Raw genomic sequence first — 20,282 nt, forward strand, 5'->3', positions numbered from 1 at the left:
GAAGAAGGAGTCATTAGGAAATCGAACAGCCCTTATAATTTTCCATTAATAGTTGTACCGAAAAAAGATCAAACATGGTGTATCTGCGTAGACTTCCGTCGCTTAAATGAGGAAACGATTCCTGATCGATTCCCAGTGCCATGTACTGACGATATTTTATCTTTGCTAGGTCACAACAAATATTTTACCAGTTTGGACTTACTTAAAGGCTTTCACCAGATATCATTAGAAGAAAATAGTATCTGATACTCTGCCTTCAGCACAGCCAGGGGACATTATGAATTTTTGCGTATGCCTTTTGGTTTACGTTGTGCTCCCATAACATTTACTAGAATGATTAACATAGTGTTTGGAGACTTGTTAGGGAACATATTGCATGCCTATATGGACGACCTTGTAATCTTTTCTAATACCTTAGAAGAACATCTACGTAAACTGGAACTAGTGCTACAGAGACTAAGGCAGCATAACTTAAGAATAAAGATTAGTATGTGTGAATTCTTCAAAACAGAATTAGTCTATTTAGTTTTACGGTGTCTAGCCAAGGTCTTAAAGTAGTCCACGATAAGGTGTCGGCTATCCGTAACTTTCCGATACCTACTAATGTCAAGGGAATACAGCAATTTCTGGGGTGTAGTGGATATTACAGGCGTTTTATACGCAATTATTCAATAATAGCCGCTCACCTAACTGACCTTACGAAGAAGGGCGTAGATTTCATATGGTCTGAGCAGCATCAACAGGCGTTTAATACCTTGAAAGATGAACTGTGTAGTTCTCCTATCTTAAAATTTCCTGACTTCGGTAAGGAATTCTTCATTGCAACAGATGCCTCAGACTTAGGAGTAGGTGGGGTATTGCTTCAGCAATATGACAAACAGTTTTTCCAGATAGCTTTTTATTCACATAAACTGAGACCTTCCGAAAGTAAATACCCAGTAATAGACAAGGAAGGGCTAGCTATTGTTAATTCACTAGTGCATTTTAAGTTCATAATATACGGTTATCCCGTCAAGGTTCTTACTGATCATAAGCCTCTAACCGACTTCTTTAAAGGCTTTAGTCACAGCCCCAAACGAACTCGGTGGCATTTGATCATCCAAGACTTTGGTGTGAGGATTGGATACTTACCTGGGAAAGCAAATATCATTGCTGATGCATTATTATGCAACCCCGTGTCATCTTGTACGGAGCCATTAGCTGAATTAATAGATATATCAACATCCATTCCTATGGTTAAAACTGTATCTGAACAGGAAGATCTGGGCTGGAGCGCTGAACTAATACAGACTGATCAAAGAGAATATTAGAAATTAGAAAAAATCATAAATGCTTTGAAAGGAAATCATAAGGAAAAGGAATATATAAAGATTACGCAGCAGAATTATATAATCAAAGACAATATTCTGTGTAGATCCGAGACAATGAAAACCCGCAATACACCACAGGTGACTAACGACCAGGTAGTGGTTCTAATCTCACTTATACCCACTATCCTAAATTGGTTGCATGCAAATCCATTGCATGGACACCCGGGGTTCTCCATAATGTCACAGAAAGCCAAATCATTGTTTTATTGGCATACGATGCTTATAGATATAAAAAAGCACATAGCTAATTGTCGCCCTTGTCAGGAAAACAAAGGGCACACGAAAACACCTGTTAGCCTAGGGCCTTATCCCATGCCCAATCAACCCTTTGAAAGAATACATTTAGATTTATTAACAAGATTTTACGAGTCAGACAGAGGAAATAAGCACCTCTTAGTAATTATAGATGCTTTGACTCGAGATACAGAACTAATAGCGCTTAAAACTAAAACTGCGATTGAATGCGCTAGGAAGTTTTAAGAGTGCTACATTTGTAAACATGGAATTCCACACATGATAATCTCAGACTCGGGTGGAGAATTCAATAATCATTTCCTTAACTCATTGTGTGAATTACTTAGCATAAAGAAAATCAATACCATGATCAATCACCCAGAGTCGAATGGGCTAGTGGAAAGAGCGAATAGGAAGGTTTTAAACATACTAAGAGTTGCACTAGGGGGATCAGACCCCAACTGGGATATTGCAATACCTGCGGTACTGAGTACTCTGAATCATTCATATCATGTATCGATTAAAATGTCGCCGCACGAGGCATTGTATGGTACCCAAGCTAGAACGCCTTTCCATGTATTAACGTCTACAACTAATTTATCAAATCCTTTAAAGGAAGTTATAAATGCAAGTAAAAGTCGATATGATATCCTTCGAAAGAATTTAGAAGAATCACAAATTATAAGGAAAAGGAATCGTGATAAAATAGCGAAGCCAACTAAAACATATACCGTGGGTGATAATGTATACATACAGGTAAATGTACAAAAAGGACTCAATTACAAACTGACACCTAAGTTTGAAGGCCCATTTAACATTTTGGAAACATTAGCGGCCAATAGATTTAGAGTTCAAAATGTATCCCAACCCACTGATGAGAGAATTGTACCATTGGCTCACATAAGAAATTAAAATAAGAGAGAAGGAAGTGAGGGAAATTTTTGTATCTATGAAACTTTTATAATATTTGTATGTAAACATTTTTTTTTCTTCTTAATGCAGGAGTAATTACATATATTTTTTCTCATTGCAGGCTTCCAAAAGGAAGTATTTATTGTTAGGAGTGATATTGTTCGCTCAGACATTTTTCTCGTGTGGGAAGAGCCCTAAAACTAAAAATATAGATTTTAAATATGGCACTATAGTAGAAAGAACAGAAGACGTTTTTATTACAGCAAGCAATATAATTATAGAAGTAAATATGCAAGCTATTTTCCTCCCAGAGAATGATGTCACTAGCCTAAAGAGCGACATTTCAAGGTATGCTGCTTCATTAAATAAAATGCTTAAACAACATTTTCCTTTTAATACAGAGAGTTCGCTTGCACCGACACTAAAAGTGGCAGAGATGCTATCCCACGACTTGCAAAATAAGACTTACGAGGCAGAATCTTTGGCTCGTGACCTTTTGATGTGGACAGTAAGACACAATAATCTTGAAAAACGTAACCCGTTTATTTTTGCTGCACTAAACATCTTTGGATCTGTTGCAAGTTTAGGCTTAGGAATTTCAAATCGTCTTAAAATCAGCAATCAAAATAAGAAAATTGAGTTTTTAGAACATGAAAACGAACTAGTTTTATCAGAACTAAGGAATCAATTAACATCAGTTAATCAAATAATGAGTTTGGTGAACGAACATTCTAGTAATATCAGTCAGATTATGGAAGTACAAAACTTGCTGGCAACGTTAACATATTATAATTAAAAAATAGATCATATCCATACTAAAATTTCACACTTTATTGAGAAATCAAAAGACTATGTGGAAGCTATTACATTAGCGACTAAAGGTGTTTTATCACCGCATCTTTTAACAATAAAAGACTTAACGTTAATTTTGGAGAACGGACGGAAGAAAATAGGTTATGTTCCTTTGTTAGACGCCCATAGGTTGGAATTTTATTATAGCTTAATTACAGAAAGCGTTGAAAATTACAGGATCATGATTACAGTTCCCTTTGATTTTTCCGATGCCTAGCAATCATACAAAATATCACCATTCCCAACATTCATGATGAATAACTCAAGTCCAGTAATATCCAGTTTGACTGGACACGTATTGATTTCCCCTGATAAGGAAACATATACGGTCATTAGAGACTTAGATAAATTAACTCACTGTTCAGAAGCAATGAATAATAAAGTATGTACAGCTGACTCCTTTGAATTCCATAAAAAATCAATGGATTCATGCGAGTTAGGTATAATGCTAAACGGTGCTCTCTCCCATACATATGAAGATTGTCTGAAAAAAATTTATCCTTTTGACGATAATAAGTTCAATTGCAGATTGAACAACAGCTCGTGGATACGATACGACAAGGCCGGCTTCAATGTATCATGCCCGGACGGATCCATGTCCCACTCCCAGGTCTTCGTTGCAGCTGAAGGTTGCAGCGGTACGTGCACGAATTACACGGTCCAAGGAATTAACACTTTCATCAGGAAACGGACCTACTTCGCAAATTCCACGTGAACCATTACAATCCCATCCTTACCTCTCCCATACAACGCATGAGTGGCTAATCGGTTGGTGAAATTAACTGAGATGGACCACCCGTCACCGACTTATGCAGGGGGGAAACTTCGTTTCTACGTGTTGCTGGCATCAATCAGCGTTATGGTGATGATTTTTATCACCGTTAACATCTTTGTTTGGCGTAGGTTAAGGCAAAAACAGGTGGAGCTCCAGAGAACGTTTTACCATGTCCAGACAACACTTCATTTGCTTTGAAAGCATTTTCATTTAGAGCCGTTTGAAATTGGCCATTTCACTTGACTCGGGGGTTTAAAATTGTCTGGAACTGTGAACTGTATGAAAAGCGGTTAGTACGCTAGTAATATGTAGTTGAAGAGACTCTTGGACATTGCATTTTATAAACATTTTAAAAAAGTGTTTTTTGGGCACCTAATAAAATATTGTAGCCCTATATGTTTAAAAAAAATAGTATCTTTTGGGCATCTAATAAAGTATATAAGCCCTATATACCTATATATATATATATATATATATTTATATATATATATATATATATATATATATATATATATATATATATATATATATATATATATATATATATATATATATGAAACCGTGGTGCGTGTACGTACCAGGAATTTTTTTTTGTGTGCACATTAATAACAACTTTGATGAAATTATATCTTTACCAAGGTAACAAATATTCTTTATCTGTTACCATATTATGATAATCTGTATTTTTGACAAAGGTAACAACTATTTTTCAACAAGTTACCAATTCATATGTACATTCAATTTTTTTTAGGGTACCTCATAACCATTTGCTAGCAATATGCCATATATAGATCTGTATTTTCCATGCATTTTTCTTTATTTTTGACTATGTCCGTTAGGTATGTATTTTTTTTTAACATATACCTTTTTGCTTATTCATCCTTAATCACTTGTTTATGGCTATGACTAAAATATATATCCAGTCACACTCCTAGGAAACATATTTTTAACGTAATTTTAACCCTAGATAGGTACGCTCCTCGGACACCCCTTTAAGGGTATACTCGGTCGCGCGCGACCCCGACGCAAAAAAAAATTCTTGAAAAATCTGTTTTTGCAGTAACCTCCTTTTTTTTTTGCCAAAAAAAAATTCAATGAATGCTTAAAACTACTGTAAAGATAAATACTACTCATCTGCAGAAAAACTATTTATTATAAATATTTTAAAAAATTAAATAGAAAAAAAGACCTTACATAAAAATTCATAAAAAAAAAATTTATACATATATACACAAATCCTTTTAGGAATTAATTCTTGAATTTTCAGGACACATCTTGATATATTTTGGATGAAGTCGGACGCATGGAGGTGAAGATCTGAAATGAGAAAAATAGGGTAACTTTTTTAGGCCAAAAAAATTTGTCCAAATTTCATGAATTTTTTTTGGGTACCCAAATGAAATAGGAAGTGGCTAATTTTTTTTAGGGAATAAACATATGTTATCCTAAAATAGAAATATGTAAAAAAAATCATTATTTTGTAAATTACATTTATACCAGGGGCCATATCTAAAGATCATTTTTTGAGTACTTAGAAATTATGTAAAAAAAATACATATATTTAATATATAATATGATATTTATGCAGGTAAAAATATACCAAAATATCACAAATTCTATAGGGAACACGAATATATATAGATAGGGCAACTTACGCTTCGAATATGTCCACAAAATGGCCGCCAACCACACTGACTCATACTCCCTAATCTGCCACCTGAAATGTAGGAAGGGTATGTCAATTTCAAGGTGTTATTTACTAATCTAATTATTCTTGGATATGCATAAAAATTGTATGGTGGGTTGCTGGATGATTGTCGATTATTTTACGACTATAGAATTAGAATTCTGACCCTAAAAAAATTTTTGAAGGGAAATAAAATCGAAAAAAAAAATTGTAAAACAATATAATATTTTAGCTAAAAAAAATTTGATGATATTCAATAAAAAATGAAGTAAACAAAATTTTCATGTTGTAACTTACAAATAACGCTGCGTTACAGTTTGGACAGACGCAACAGTTTGGACAGAGGACACTCTGGTGGATCAGACAAACAAGACTCTTGCACCGGAGACACGCAGTGTTTGTCTTCCGGTCGTCCCTAGGTGGGCAGCTGTGGCAGCGAATCCTTTTAGGGAGTTTTATGTGGCTAACGGCAATTTGAGGTCTTGGTGGTTCCTGCTTAGGTATCTTGAAAGTATCCACCATAATCTACAACAATTGTATCCTCCAATGTATATGATATTAAGAAAAACGATGATGAAGATAACGATATATCAATACAAACTCATTACATTTCAGGTTTTTTATTAAGCTCACCTAGAAAAAAAGTACAGAACTGTTTTTTATAAGCATGATGCATGTAATGTAAGAAGTATTCATTTAAAAAACTATTTAATATCTCTAAATACATTTTATGGAAAGTTACAGAACTCTAAAAAGATTCACAACTGTCTTTGGTTATTGAACCGTCAATCTTGTTAAATGGAAAATGTTCGTGCTAGCTTCAGATCAAACTATCCAGCAGACTTTACAAAAATAATTTAAATTCTCGGCATATGTATATATATATATATATATATATATATATATATATATATATATATATATATATATATATATATATATATATATATATATATATATATATATATATATATACATATATATATATATATATATATATATATATATATATATATATATATATATATATATATATATATATATATATAGATAGATAGATAGATAGATAGATATAGATAGATATGTGTGTGTATTATGGCCACGAAAGCAAATGTGAAAAGAATTAACTGGAGTTAGTACTTTCGAACATTAGTGACATGACGGACTCACAATCAGAATTCATATACAAAGACATCGTATTTATACAGGAGATGGGAATCTAACTGCTATCAATTTCTTGATAATTCCAGATAAGTCAGGTTTAGGATAACTGAAAAATACCGGATTAATGGAAAACAGACAAGACTTCGATTTAAATTTACACCTTTCCTACAGACAATTAATAAGGATTCAAAAATATTCCTTTAGGTAGATTCATTTACAATAATTATTTTACTTGTCTCTGACCAGCCATTTCTTTGACTAAATCCTAAGAAGTGGGAGACCAAAGCATTATTAAGAAATCTCCTAGAGACGACCGTCTTATGCTGTTTTGTTCTGACACAAATACTTTTAGGTGTTCGGCCGACATAGAGCAAGTTACAATGTGAACCAGGTATACTCTATACTATATCATTATAATTTCCAGAACTATTCTTAAGTGACATATTTTTAAAAGTACGTGGTTGGCAGGATATCCACTGCAATCCATATTTGGTGGAGTGATGAGAGCTTGGGGTATGGATGAAATGCTGACACCTCCCCCCCCCCCCCATCCCCCCCTAAATCTCGATGAAGTCACTGGAAGCATGGTAACGGATTGGGTTTAAGGCGATAGGCAAACTGTCTCTTCGGCTTTTACTCCTGATACCTGGCGGTTGATCTTACACGAATTAGTTTGGGACCGCAGAGGTTACTTACCTTGGTTTGATAGTCACTGCGCATCACAAGGAAATGGCTATGACAGAATGGACTCCAGTCCCCGGCTTAGCAGGGTGCTAAGAATCTTCTGGTTCATGAATGCTAAAGAAAAATAAAAAATTGGTAATTGGAATGTTAGAACCATGAATCAGATTGGGAAGTCACAGCAAGTGAAGAGTGAATTATGAAATATAATTTGGATATCTTGGCCCCAAGTGAAAAATGTTGTAACTTTAGATCAAGACTAAATATGTATATATATATATATATATATATATATATATATATATATATATATATATATATATATATATATATGTGTGTGTGTGTGTGTGTGTGTGTGTGTGTGCATACATATGTATACATATATATATGCATATATATGTTATATATATATATATATATATATATATATATATATATATATATATATATATATATATATATATATATATATATAATTATTATAGTTTGATATGCACCAACAAATGATTCCCTGAAGAAAGGAAAGATGAATACTACGAAGAACTGCAGAGGGTAATAGATGAGATCCCAGAGAAAGATATGAAAATTGTGATTTTTTACTTCATTGCTAAAGTTGAAAGGAATAATCAAGGGATAGAGAATATGATGAGTATCGAGGGTCTTGGTGATGTTGCAAATGAAAATGGAGCACATTTCATAGGTTTCTGCTCAACAAACCATCTTGTCATTAGACGTGCATGGACTTCACCATGAGGCAATTACAAAAATCAAAAAGATTACATTACTATTAATAATAAGAGAAGGAGGACTCTGAGAAACATAAGAAGCTATAGAGGTCCAGTAATTGGTAGTGATCACGAGTACATCATTGCCCTATAGAAATTAAAACTGAAAGCATGCAACAGAAAGGTAGTTAGAATACCTAGGTTTGATACAACTAGGCTTCTAGAAGAAGAGCACAGACATACATTTGGAATTGAATGTAGGAATCGATTTGCAGTCTTACAGACTTTAATATACGAAGAGCAGACAATTAATGAAGAATGGTGTGATGTTAAGAACATTTATGAGATAATGAAGTTTTTGGACACGCAGTTACAAAGAGAAAGTCTTGGGTATCAAATGATACGTGAGATACTATAAAAAGGAGACGAAGACATAAATTGATAATTGAAAGTTTTCGAGAAAGTAATGAGCATTACAAGGTAAAGCATGCTAAGTATTCCAGTATTGATAGTAATGTAAAAAAAAAAAAAAAGCCAGTAATTACTGAAGAGAATATTTATAGACAGTAGAGCAGATGACGATGACAAAGCTATGAATTCAGAAAGTGGCTCATAGAATTATTAAGGAAATCTCTACTGGGGCAAAGAAGAAGAAGAAGCTTATACCCATCAAAAAGAGAGATTGGTCTGTTATAACAACAGAAGATGAAGAAAGACAACGTTAGATGGAACACTTTAGTGAGGTTGTGAATAGGAGATACGAGGGGAAAAAATTTGATTGATATACCTAAAGCTGATGAAGACCTTGATGCGCCCATGAATAAATTCAGTGTGCTTCAAATCGAAGCTATTATTAAAAAACTCAAGAGATGGAAATCCTCCGGATACAATGGAATAACTGCCGAGATGATACCGGCTGAAAATGAAGTGACCATTAGAATACTCACAAGATTATTTTGTAGAATATGGCATAAAGAAGCAAAACCTGATGAATGGGAGTTAGGAGTATTAGTGAAAATGGCCCCCCCCCCCAAAAAAAAAAAAAAAAAAAAAAAAGAAAAAAAAAACTAGACCTGACTAATTGCAATAATTACAGAGGCATAACACTTACTTCAGCTGATATGAAAATATATATTATGCTCATTCTAAAGAGACTGGAGATGGAAAGCAGAGTGATGAACACATAGGATTTCAAAAGGTAGAAGTTTTACTGACCAGATTTTCATTTTGAGACATGTAAAGCAATGCGTAGAATATAAAAATCCACTTTTGATGGCATTTGCGTTCTGAAAAATCCTTTGATAATGTGCACCAGTCAATTTGTGGAATTCCTCTTGAATATGGGAATTTAATTAAGTCTGTTTATGAGCATAGAGAGTGTAAAGTTAATGTTAATGTGAGTCCTATAAAATGATTTTTCAGTGAACAGCGGAGTACTCCAACGGATTGTGTTGTCACCTATGTTGTTTATCCTCTTCGTGGATTTTGTAATGCGTAGATCAGTCGGAGATGGTGGAGAAGGATATGACCTAGAGTATGTTGATGCTGCTGTAATTAGCTTATTATCAAAACACCACAGGATTTGCAATACTTGCTTACCAATATGCATGAAATATCACACGAGGTTGGTTTCAAGGTAAATAGAAGAAAGATAGAGATGATGAGAACGGAATATGCAATGGAAGATGCAATATCGTTGGAAGGAGAAAGGATTAATGAGGTAGAATCATTTAAGTATTTAGGAACTATTATCTCCAATACAGGCTCTTTAGAATTAGAGCTTAGTGAAAGACTGATAAAAGCAAATCAGACAATGGCTAGGTTGAGTAAAATTTGGACATCGAATCGCCTAAAATTACATTTAAATGCCAGACTATATATATCAGTTTAGTGAGATCGGCGTTACTCTATGGACATGAGTCCTGGTATGACAAAGAAATAATCTCTAATAGATTCAGTAGATTTGAGAACAAAGCCCTTAGAAGGATATTGAGAGTTAAATGGCAGGACAGGATTAAAAATGAAACTTTAAAGAGATATTACCCGAGTGCCCTACGAGGATGAGATCATGGTGAGGGGAAGGTGAATAGGGTTTGGGCATGCTCTTCGCACTCCCCAAGAGAGATTAGTTCACCAAACGTTTAGCTAGGCTCCACAAGGCACTAGAAGAGTTGGAAGACCCATGCCTACATGGCTGAGGGCTATGAAGCTTGAAGTAGGAGATGGTGAATGAAGAAGTATTGAATTAAAAGCTCAAGATAGGGACGACTGACAAAATCTACCAGAGGCCCTTTGCGTTAATAGGCACAGGAGGAGATGACATCAAAAACATAATCATGAAATGGCAAAGTATAATATCCCTTGTTTCTCTTTTCTCTAACTGGACACTTAGCTTTCTCCATTCAGTTTTCTTGAAAATCTTGGGATAGCAGAGATTAGTAGCAAGTTTTTCAATCTTAGTGAACTCGTCCTCTATGTACTCAGGGGCTTACATTTTAAGTGCTCTAAGGTACATGGAGAAAAAAAAATAACACTTTATATTTATAGTGACCAGAGCAGAAATGTACATATTATGTTATTGGTAGGTTTTTTTTATATGTGGAAAACTTGAATTTAAAACTTGAATTTATGTGATTCTCTATATACAAAACGTCTAAACTCAAGATGCTTTTATTTTGTTAATTTTCTATAGTAAATTTCATGGATGGTACCAATCAATTTGGGAGGACCTCACTGAAGGAATAATTCTAGATTAAAAAATCTTCATATACTATACATGTTGGATGACCATCACGTGTTAGATTTCGTGATTTCTATACACATAGATACACACACACTTATGTATATCTATCTATCTATCTATCTATATATATATATATATATATATATATATTATATATATATATATATATATATATATATATATATATACATATGTGTGTGTGTGTGTGTGTGTGTTTGTGTGTGTGTGAGTGTGTGTATGTGTGTGTATGTGTATGAGTATGGTGGCTTGGGTGAGTGCAGCTAGAGGATTTGAGGTGGACTTCTTTCCTTTTTCTTCTTTGTCTCCCTCTGTGACACGAGAATGATGAATTGTTGTGAACAGCCAAGCAATCACGAGATTAAGTCTTTAAGGCAAATGTTATCGTGTTTCACAAATCATCGAAATCTTCTGAAGTGTTGTGGCATTTAAAATTTTTAAAATGTTGTTTTTATTTCATTTTATTATAGATATTATTTCCATTTATTCAATGTACATTTCCAGGCAACCCTGTATGCGGCAGCGACGCCTTATTCTATTTCTAGACAGAAGGGATGATGAAAAATATTTTTCTGTATATATAGATATATATATATATATAATATATATATATATATATATAGTATTATATATATATATATATAGTATATTATATGTATATGTATATTATATAGTATATATATAGTATATATATATATATATATATATATATATATATATATATACATTATGTATGGGTGTGTATGCTTATCTTTAGCAGTAAGATAGTCAGCTTTAATCATTAGTGAAAAAAGTTTGTGTAACAACATCTGTTGTATCATTTCGTGCGCAGGTATAATTGAACTATAAGGGAATCGTTTTATATTTTCCAAATCATTACATTTTTTTCAATATTCTGCCAAAATCTTTATTTCTTGCGCCCATTTTCCTTACATACACACACGCACACACACACACATATACATATATATATATATATATATATATATATATATATATATAATATATATATATATATATATTTATATATATATATATATATATATATAGTATATATATATTACTATATATATATTATATAGTATTATATATATATATATCTATATATATATATATATATATATATATATAATATATATATATATATATATATATATATATATATAATATATATATATATATATATAATATATATATATATGTATACTATATATATAATATATATTATATATATATATATATATATATATATATATATATATACTATATCTATATATACTATATATATATATATATATATATATATATATATATATATAGATAATATATATATATATAGTATAATATATATATTATAATATATATATATTAATCTATTACTCGAATATCTTATATTGTTAGGAACTTCTTACAATACATGCATCACGCCATTAACTGATTTAAAGAAATTTATAATTTCAATGGAAAACACAATAGGTTTCTAAATGTTATTGTAGGGTGGATGGGGACCGTGCTTATTTTATTCAACAGTCTATGAGTTTTAGCTTTCATTTTGTATAATTTGTTGCAGTTAGCTATCTTACAGCGGAACCTGATAGTAAGGGTGAGAGAGAGAGAGAGAGAGAGAGAGATGAGAGAGAGAGAGACGAGAGAGAGAGAGACCTTCTAAACAAACTAGGACTGTGCCCCCCTCTACCTCCTGCTGGTCCTACTCCTCTGTCTCCCTTCATCGGCGCCACCTCCCACAACAGTGGCACCACGGCACTTTGCCTCCTCCTTGCACCAGCACTCGCCTTAGTTAGTATGTGGAGTGATGGCCAACCGGGAGGCGGCCCACGCGGTGTTAGTGGAGAGGCGCGTCCTCCTCGGGTTGACTGGGTTGTTAGCCTTAGGATTGCTGTTATGGGTGGTGGCCTTTCCACTGATTACTGGGGTGTGGTCGATGCCGGAAATGGAATTTACATGAACGAACAACGAAACGCTATTTCCTTCACTCGAATACTGGGATATGGAGGAGCTGTCGATCAGTCTATCAGAACAGCACCAAACCTCCCACTCTGAAAGGTAAGTAAGTCTGCCGCCACCACACGAACGCCTGTTGCTTTTCCCCTGACACTTTCTAATTAACGGACACACACACGAGGCGAGCAGCTGCCCTCAAGTTCTATCCTGCGCCCGTTGAAGTGGACATCCTGTATTCATTCCCTTTGACAGAAAGGAAATTGTACGCGAAAAAAAGTTAATAGATGTTTATGAGATTCTTTAACCTGAAACGACAATCACCTAATAAGTTTTCGGTAACTTTTGATCAATGAATTTTCAGTTATCATCCTTTCCTTCTTTTTTTTTTTTTACACATGTACGCACTTATATATATATATATATATATATATATATAATATATATATATATATATATATATATATATATATATATATATATATACATATATATATATATATATTGTATATATAATATATATATATATATATATATAATATATATATATATATATACACACACATATTATTATATATATATATATATATATATATATTATATATATATTATGTGTGTGTGTGTGTGTGTTAGTGTGTGTGTGTACTGTAATACATACATATAAGTACATATATACTTATATATATATATATATATATATATATATATATATATATATATATATATATATATATATATATATATATTTATATATATAAATATATATATATATATATTATATATATATATATATATATATATATATATATATATATATATATATATATATATATATATATAATATGTGTGTGTGTGTGTGTGTGTGTGTGTGTGTTAGTGGTGTGTGTACTGTAATACATACATATAAGTACATATATACTTATATATATATATATATATATATATATATATATATATATATATATATATATATATATATATATATCGCAGCACGTATGACTTAGAACCTCTATTAGAAAAATCTCTCATTGAATGAAAATGCTTAACGTGGCACATATTTGCTATTTCAAAAAAAAAAAAAAAAAAAAAAAAAAAAAAAAAAAAAAAAAAAAACTTTTTGCAAGAATAACAATCATGTCCACGAAAATACTGTTTAATTAAAGTATGTTACACAATACGAAAGGTCTATGAAATTATGTTGCGTGGAGAGAGAGAGAGAGAGAGAGAGAGAGAGAGAGAGAGGAGAGAGAGGAGAGAGAGAGAGAAGCACTGCTGTTCAGTCAGAAGGAGAAGGAATGTCTTTCGAGTAACAAATAGTAAGAAGAAGCGAGACGAACCTCTGTTGAAGACTCGAGTAACTGACAAAATTACTTGACTCGACCTCGAGAGATTGCACTTAAAGGAGACGGCCACAGAATAATGGCTTAACATTGTGTTTTCACTGCCTTTATTATTACATGAAATGTATTGGAATAATGAAGAAAAACTGCTCGCAAGTATGTTTCTCTTGTTATTGTATTACTTAATAATTGATTTTCACATTTTTACTTAATTATTGTTTTCATTTATTTATTCATTTGTTTATTTATTTACCGAAATTATTTCTGAATGTATTAATTATTCATTTGTCTATTTCTTCATTTATTCCTCCATGTACTATTAATTTATTACCTTTTATTTGTCTATTTCTTTATCTATTCTTGTATGTTACCATCAATATATTTACTTGTTTATTTGTCAATTTATATATTTATTCCTCCATGTTACTAGCAATTTATATATTTCCTTAGATTTTGAAATTTTGTTCATTCTATTAATGATTTTGACGATAAAGATTCTGCTAAGATTGTTAATTGAATAACGGAAATAAAAGTGAATAACTGTGATTACCATAAATCAATTGATACGATTGTTAGAACTGAATGCCATTTCGGCATATTTCATTTGGAGAGAGAGGAAGGATAATTTGCAAGCAGGTAAAAGGGGTTAAGAACGGGACAGACCATCAGGTACCAATCTACTTCCTACACCTCTAAAAATTGAATTTCTTTTTTAATAGTTAATATTTCCAAGAATTATATCTTTATAAACACACCATCAACTCAATAATTCACAATGGCAATGATAAAATGTAGAAGCAAGTAGAATCAGAAGTAGTAATAATATTAATCTTTGGCACCGTCGTTCAATTAGTTCATTATGCATGTTGCATAAGATTTTTCATAACTGACCATCCTTTACATTCAGATCTCCCTGGACAATTCTGTCCTGTTCTTTATACTAGGCAGGCAGTTAGCTCTAATAGCCAGGCCTTCTTTATCATGAGGCTCAATACTACACAACATTCTAGAAGTTTTATTCCAGCTGTGACTAAGTTGTGGAATGATCTTCCAAATCGGGTAGTTGAATCAGTAGAACTTCAAAAGTTCAAAGTTGAAGCAAATATCTTTATGTTGACCAGGCTGACTTGAGTCTTTTTATATTTCATATATGACATATCTGTTTTTGACGTTAATAGTTTATATAGACATATCTGGTTTGACGTTGTTACTCTTTTTAGAATGATTTATTGTTAATTTATTATCATCATTTATTTATTTCTTTATTTCCTTTCCTCACTGGGCTATTTTTCCCTATTGGAGCCCTTGGGCTTATAGCATCTTGCTTTTCCAACTAGGGTTGTAGCTTGGCTAATAATAATAATAATAATAATAATAATAATAATAATAATAATAATAATAGTCTCACCGTTGTCATTTCATCAGTGTTCCACAAGGTCAAAGAAGTGTTTACTGTTAACGAATAACAGATAGATATAATTATGGTGAATAATCATGCGTCGTCCATAATTTCTGACGACACTCTTTCAGTTTTCTATAAACGAACTTACAGTATAATAGTATGAGACGAAGCGTCAAGATAGGTATTCTCGAGACGTCATGTGTGTTAGAAATATGGCTTATGTTTTCCGCAGAGTTTTGTGCAAAGCTTCCTCCTCTTTTTTTTTTTTTTTTTTTTTTTTTTTTTTTTTTTTTTTTTTTTTTTTTTTTTTTTAACTATTATCACTGTTTCCAATAAAACCATTTCATTTAATGCTAACAGGCCTATGCAGTTTTTTTAATTTGATGCCTGGTAGGAGAATAATCAAGTATCCTATAAAATCGAATGGATGTATCCATACGATAGAATTATAACCTTAATTCTAGGTTTTTTGTTTTTTCAAGAAATTTGTGACGTGTATGAAAATTGTTTATTGTTACGATTTTAAAACTCTTTTGAAACAATCTATCCGTTTTTTTATTCATTCCAAGTGATTATTAATCCACATGAAGGTTCGGTTGGGTTTGGTCTGAGAGAGAGAGAGAGAGAGAGAGAGAGGAGAGGAGAGAGAGAGAGAGAGAGAGAGAGAGAGAGAGAGAGAGTAGCAAGGTTGAATTTACTTCTCGGGACGTTTGGACTTTTAGGGGTGGGTAGATGGAGAGGGAAAGGGTGTGAGGGGAGAGTATGTGTGTGTGCGTGCATGTGTTCACGTGTGCCAGGTCCCCTCCCCCCAAACCCCTTCGCCTTCTCCTTTCCCGAATTCACAACTAAAGTAAGTCGACACCTTCATTCTACTCTGCCAAGTTTGCACCTGGTGTTCTGGCCACTGCGTCCTTAACGGATTCACGGCTGTTTTGTTTCAAAGATTCTAAGCATGATTGTACTTTTGAATAGTCCCACAAACAGACAGACAACCCAGGCACAACATAAAAGATTATTTCAATTCCTGTGCTGTGTTAGATATCTAACTCAGCTTCTAGGCTCATACTAGTCTGTATTTTGTGTCTACCCCAAAAAAAATTACACGTGGAAGAATATCCGAGAAAAGAAGAAGAAGAAGAAGAAGAAGAAGAAGAAGAATAAGAAGAAGAAGATTAGAGGAAAGGAAAGACCCAAAATAAAACGAGCCCACATTGTTTCAACAAATTCCTTGACTCTGGCAGTATCTACCGTCAAGACGAGAGAATCACATTAATGTGCCAGTGGAAGCGGTAGTAGAACGACATAAATAAGCCTAATGAATAATGTCCTAAAATCATCACATTAGATCTCATTTGATGTGTAAATCTAGCATTTCAGGACTTTTCTAGTTTCGATCTTCTTATACAAATAAAATTGATATATCCAATTACTTAATAATCCAGGACACTAATTTGGACAGCATTTTAGGGAATTTACCGAGCACATGTCCATTGAACTTAGCTGGAGATAAGGAAATTTCTGTAACAAAGTATGTTGACCCCCTGCGCTCTGTGAACAATCATCTTTCTTTATACCATAAGAGCACAAAATTACACCAATCATAATGGATTCTAACAGAACCCAAATTACAACTCAAAATATAAGAAAAAGGCAAAATAACTCCGAGATAGCATTAGATTCTTTAAAAATAACAACAACAACAAGATAGCTTATAAAAAGCATTACTTCGATTATACAAATCAAGACAAGGAGATACTCGTTGAACCCAGATACGCTTAGGAATAGTGGAAGAGACTTTGGTGGAATTCATGAAATTTCGGTGCTGTACACGAAAGCAATCGTGCTGATTCCATATTTTATCAATTCCGTGAATGTCAAAATCATTAGAACGGATGACAATGCAAGCATCACTTGCAAGATCATCGTTGCACCTTGCAAATGAGCAAAGGCTGAGAGAGAGAGAGAGAGAGGAGAGAGAGAGAGAGAGAGAGAGAGAGAGGAGAGAGAGAGAGAGAGAGAGAGAGAGAGAGAGAATTTTCTTAGCACGATGTAGTCCAAGAACACAGTTCTGTGGCTTCACAGACAGTGGAAATCATGGGATTTTAATACGTCCTTCAAGGGCGACGTAGGTGGCAGGTAATATCCAATAAAGCAGCGAGCCAATGCAGGACGGAACAGACTCAGAAATAATTTGGCAACGGACAGTGGCTAGTGAGAGGAGCAAGAAGAGCAAGAACAGGACATACAGATATGTTTATGTTTTTTATAGTTTTACATCACAACTGATTATTCAAACATTTATCTTTGTCCACGAGATACAGAGAGAAAGAACAGAACGGAACGAGAAAGGCAGAACAGGTCGCGATGAGTTTGGGTAAGGCTTAAGGAAATGGAAGTCATTATGACCCGGAACAAACAAGTAACAGAAAATGAGGCACTTTCGAAAGGAAAAACTGATTGCCTAGTTATTGTGAATATATATATTATATATATATATATATATATATATATATATATATATATATATATATATATATATATATATATATATATATATACGATTATAACAATATTTCTATACAATATGCCAAAGCGTCAAGCAAAAGAAAGCCTATAGTTACTATTGAGTTAGTGTATAAGAGCAACTCTCGGAGGGATCATAAAGAATAGATATATGACTAGAAAACCCTGGAGCCTTCTTTGTCTTTGCATTTTTTTTTCATAACATACATGCTAGTATTCCTCATCTCAAAAGAGAGTAATGAATACAGTGCGAATCAAGGTCTATTAACAGAATATGTTAATAAAGGGAGATTAGCCGTCAAAGGTGACCGTAAACTAACGTATCAAATCCTGCCTAAATGGAGGTCTTAAAAATACCTTTCTGTGTTTGGTTATGTATTAATTTAAGCTTGAAAGATAAAAAGGGGAAATTTCACTGTTTTAACCCCTTTTAAAGAGAGAGAGAGAGAGAGAGAGAGAGAGAGGAGAGAGAGAGAGAGAGAGAGAGAGAGAGAGAGAGAGAGGAGAGAGAGAGAGAGAATAAAATATTTTTCCTTTATAAATATTTTACTCGACATAGACGTTTGTAACTAATCTGCCAGAAGTCTCGCAAGTGCGAAAAAAATTTAATTCTATGTCACAGTTAAAAAAAATTTTCGTTTTTTTCCTTGTGAAATCCCTTGAGGGTCTACTTTGAACCTGAACAGATTTGTTTGATAGAGACTAATGATGCCATGTATATAGCCTACTTGAGGGCCTTTCACTAACACGTATTCTCCCTGGTTAGAGACGTGCTTATCCATCACGTGAATGTCGATTTTATGAAAGCATTTGTGACTCCAATTAGACATATAACGATATTTGGACATTATTTTCATGCAAGTCAAAAATCATGGATATAAAAAGTGAAGTAATGTAATAACAAATTAAAAGTGGAATTTTTTTCCTTTTCTAAAGAAAAAATGTTATGTGAAAAATGTCTTTTGCTATATGCAGGGTAAATCGATTAAGCTGAAATAAAGCATCCTGCTAAGAAAATGGAAATGATGACATGCGGGAGATTGAGATGGCAGACCTAACTAATATCGAAAGTTTAATCTTTCTCCAAAATGATCAAGACTTCAGACTCAATGCTTTCATAAGTTTGTTGCAGAACTAAAAAAAAAAAAAAAAAAAAAAAAAATGCCGCCTTTCAAGGTTAAAAATCCCCAAAATACTTTAAAGTAATATCTGTAAATCTTGATCAACCGAAATGAATATTATCTCGAGTAATTTGTTAAGGGTTAGGTTACGAATAGTAGAACACGTGCATCACGTCGTTTTTGGTTCGTTTTAAAATGCACCAAGAAAAGCCTTTGAACAAAAATTATTTGGGCGAGCAGGAGGGGTCATAGTCTATATATGGTTTCACGACTGTATAGATGGACAAAGTCAGTACAGAAAGTTCTTGTCCAGAGGCCAAATCAAGAAGTTTCGTCTTGTTTTTCTTTTTTTTTTTTTTTTTTTTTCCTTTTTTTTTTGCGCCTACGAAAAGCTGATTCAATGGCACGCTGATGTCATCCGGTATTACAATATCATCACTCATGAGAGAGAGAGAGAGAGAGAGAGAGAGAGAGAGAGAGAGAGAGAGAGAGAGAGAGAGAGAGAGAGAGAGAGAGAGCTAATAATCATTGAATTTATTCTGAAATTGTGCTGAATTAAAATAAAAATCAATTGACACAAAGAAATCAAACGGTAAGAACCCCGTTTTATGTGCCCAGATGGAGAAACTAAAAGAGTGAGCAGTTTTTTCTTCATGTGATATCGTTATAGTAACTGACATAAGGTCAAAATAATACTTTTGTGAGAATTGTTTGAAAGAAAAAGTCCTTGTTAGCATCAGAATATCTGATATTAGCAAAGAGAGAATTTCTTTCTT

The 20,282-nt window shown here is 33.0% G+C and overlaps 1 protein-coding gene across 1 annotated transcript in view; it reads left to right on the forward strand.

Moving 5' to 3' along the window:
• Positions 1–20,282, forward strand: part of LOC137646438 (uncharacterized) — a 242,213-nt gene that overhangs the window by 6,014 nt on the left and 215,917 nt on the right. The window contains 3 exon segments of the mRNA XM_068379538.1: positions 12,960–13,074; positions 13,077–13,132; positions 13,135–13,225. Coding sequence (XP_068235639.1) covers positions 12,960–13,074; positions 13,077–13,132; positions 13,135–13,225 — 262 coding nt within the window.

Source organism: Palaemon carinicauda, chromosome 9 (assembly GCF_036898095.1).
Source record: "Palaemon carinicauda isolate YSFRI2023 chromosome 9, ASM3689809v2, whole genome shotgun sequence".
Taxonomy (NCBI): domain Eukaryota; kingdom Metazoa; phylum Arthropoda; class Malacostraca; order Decapoda; family Palaemonidae; genus Palaemon; species Palaemon carinicauda.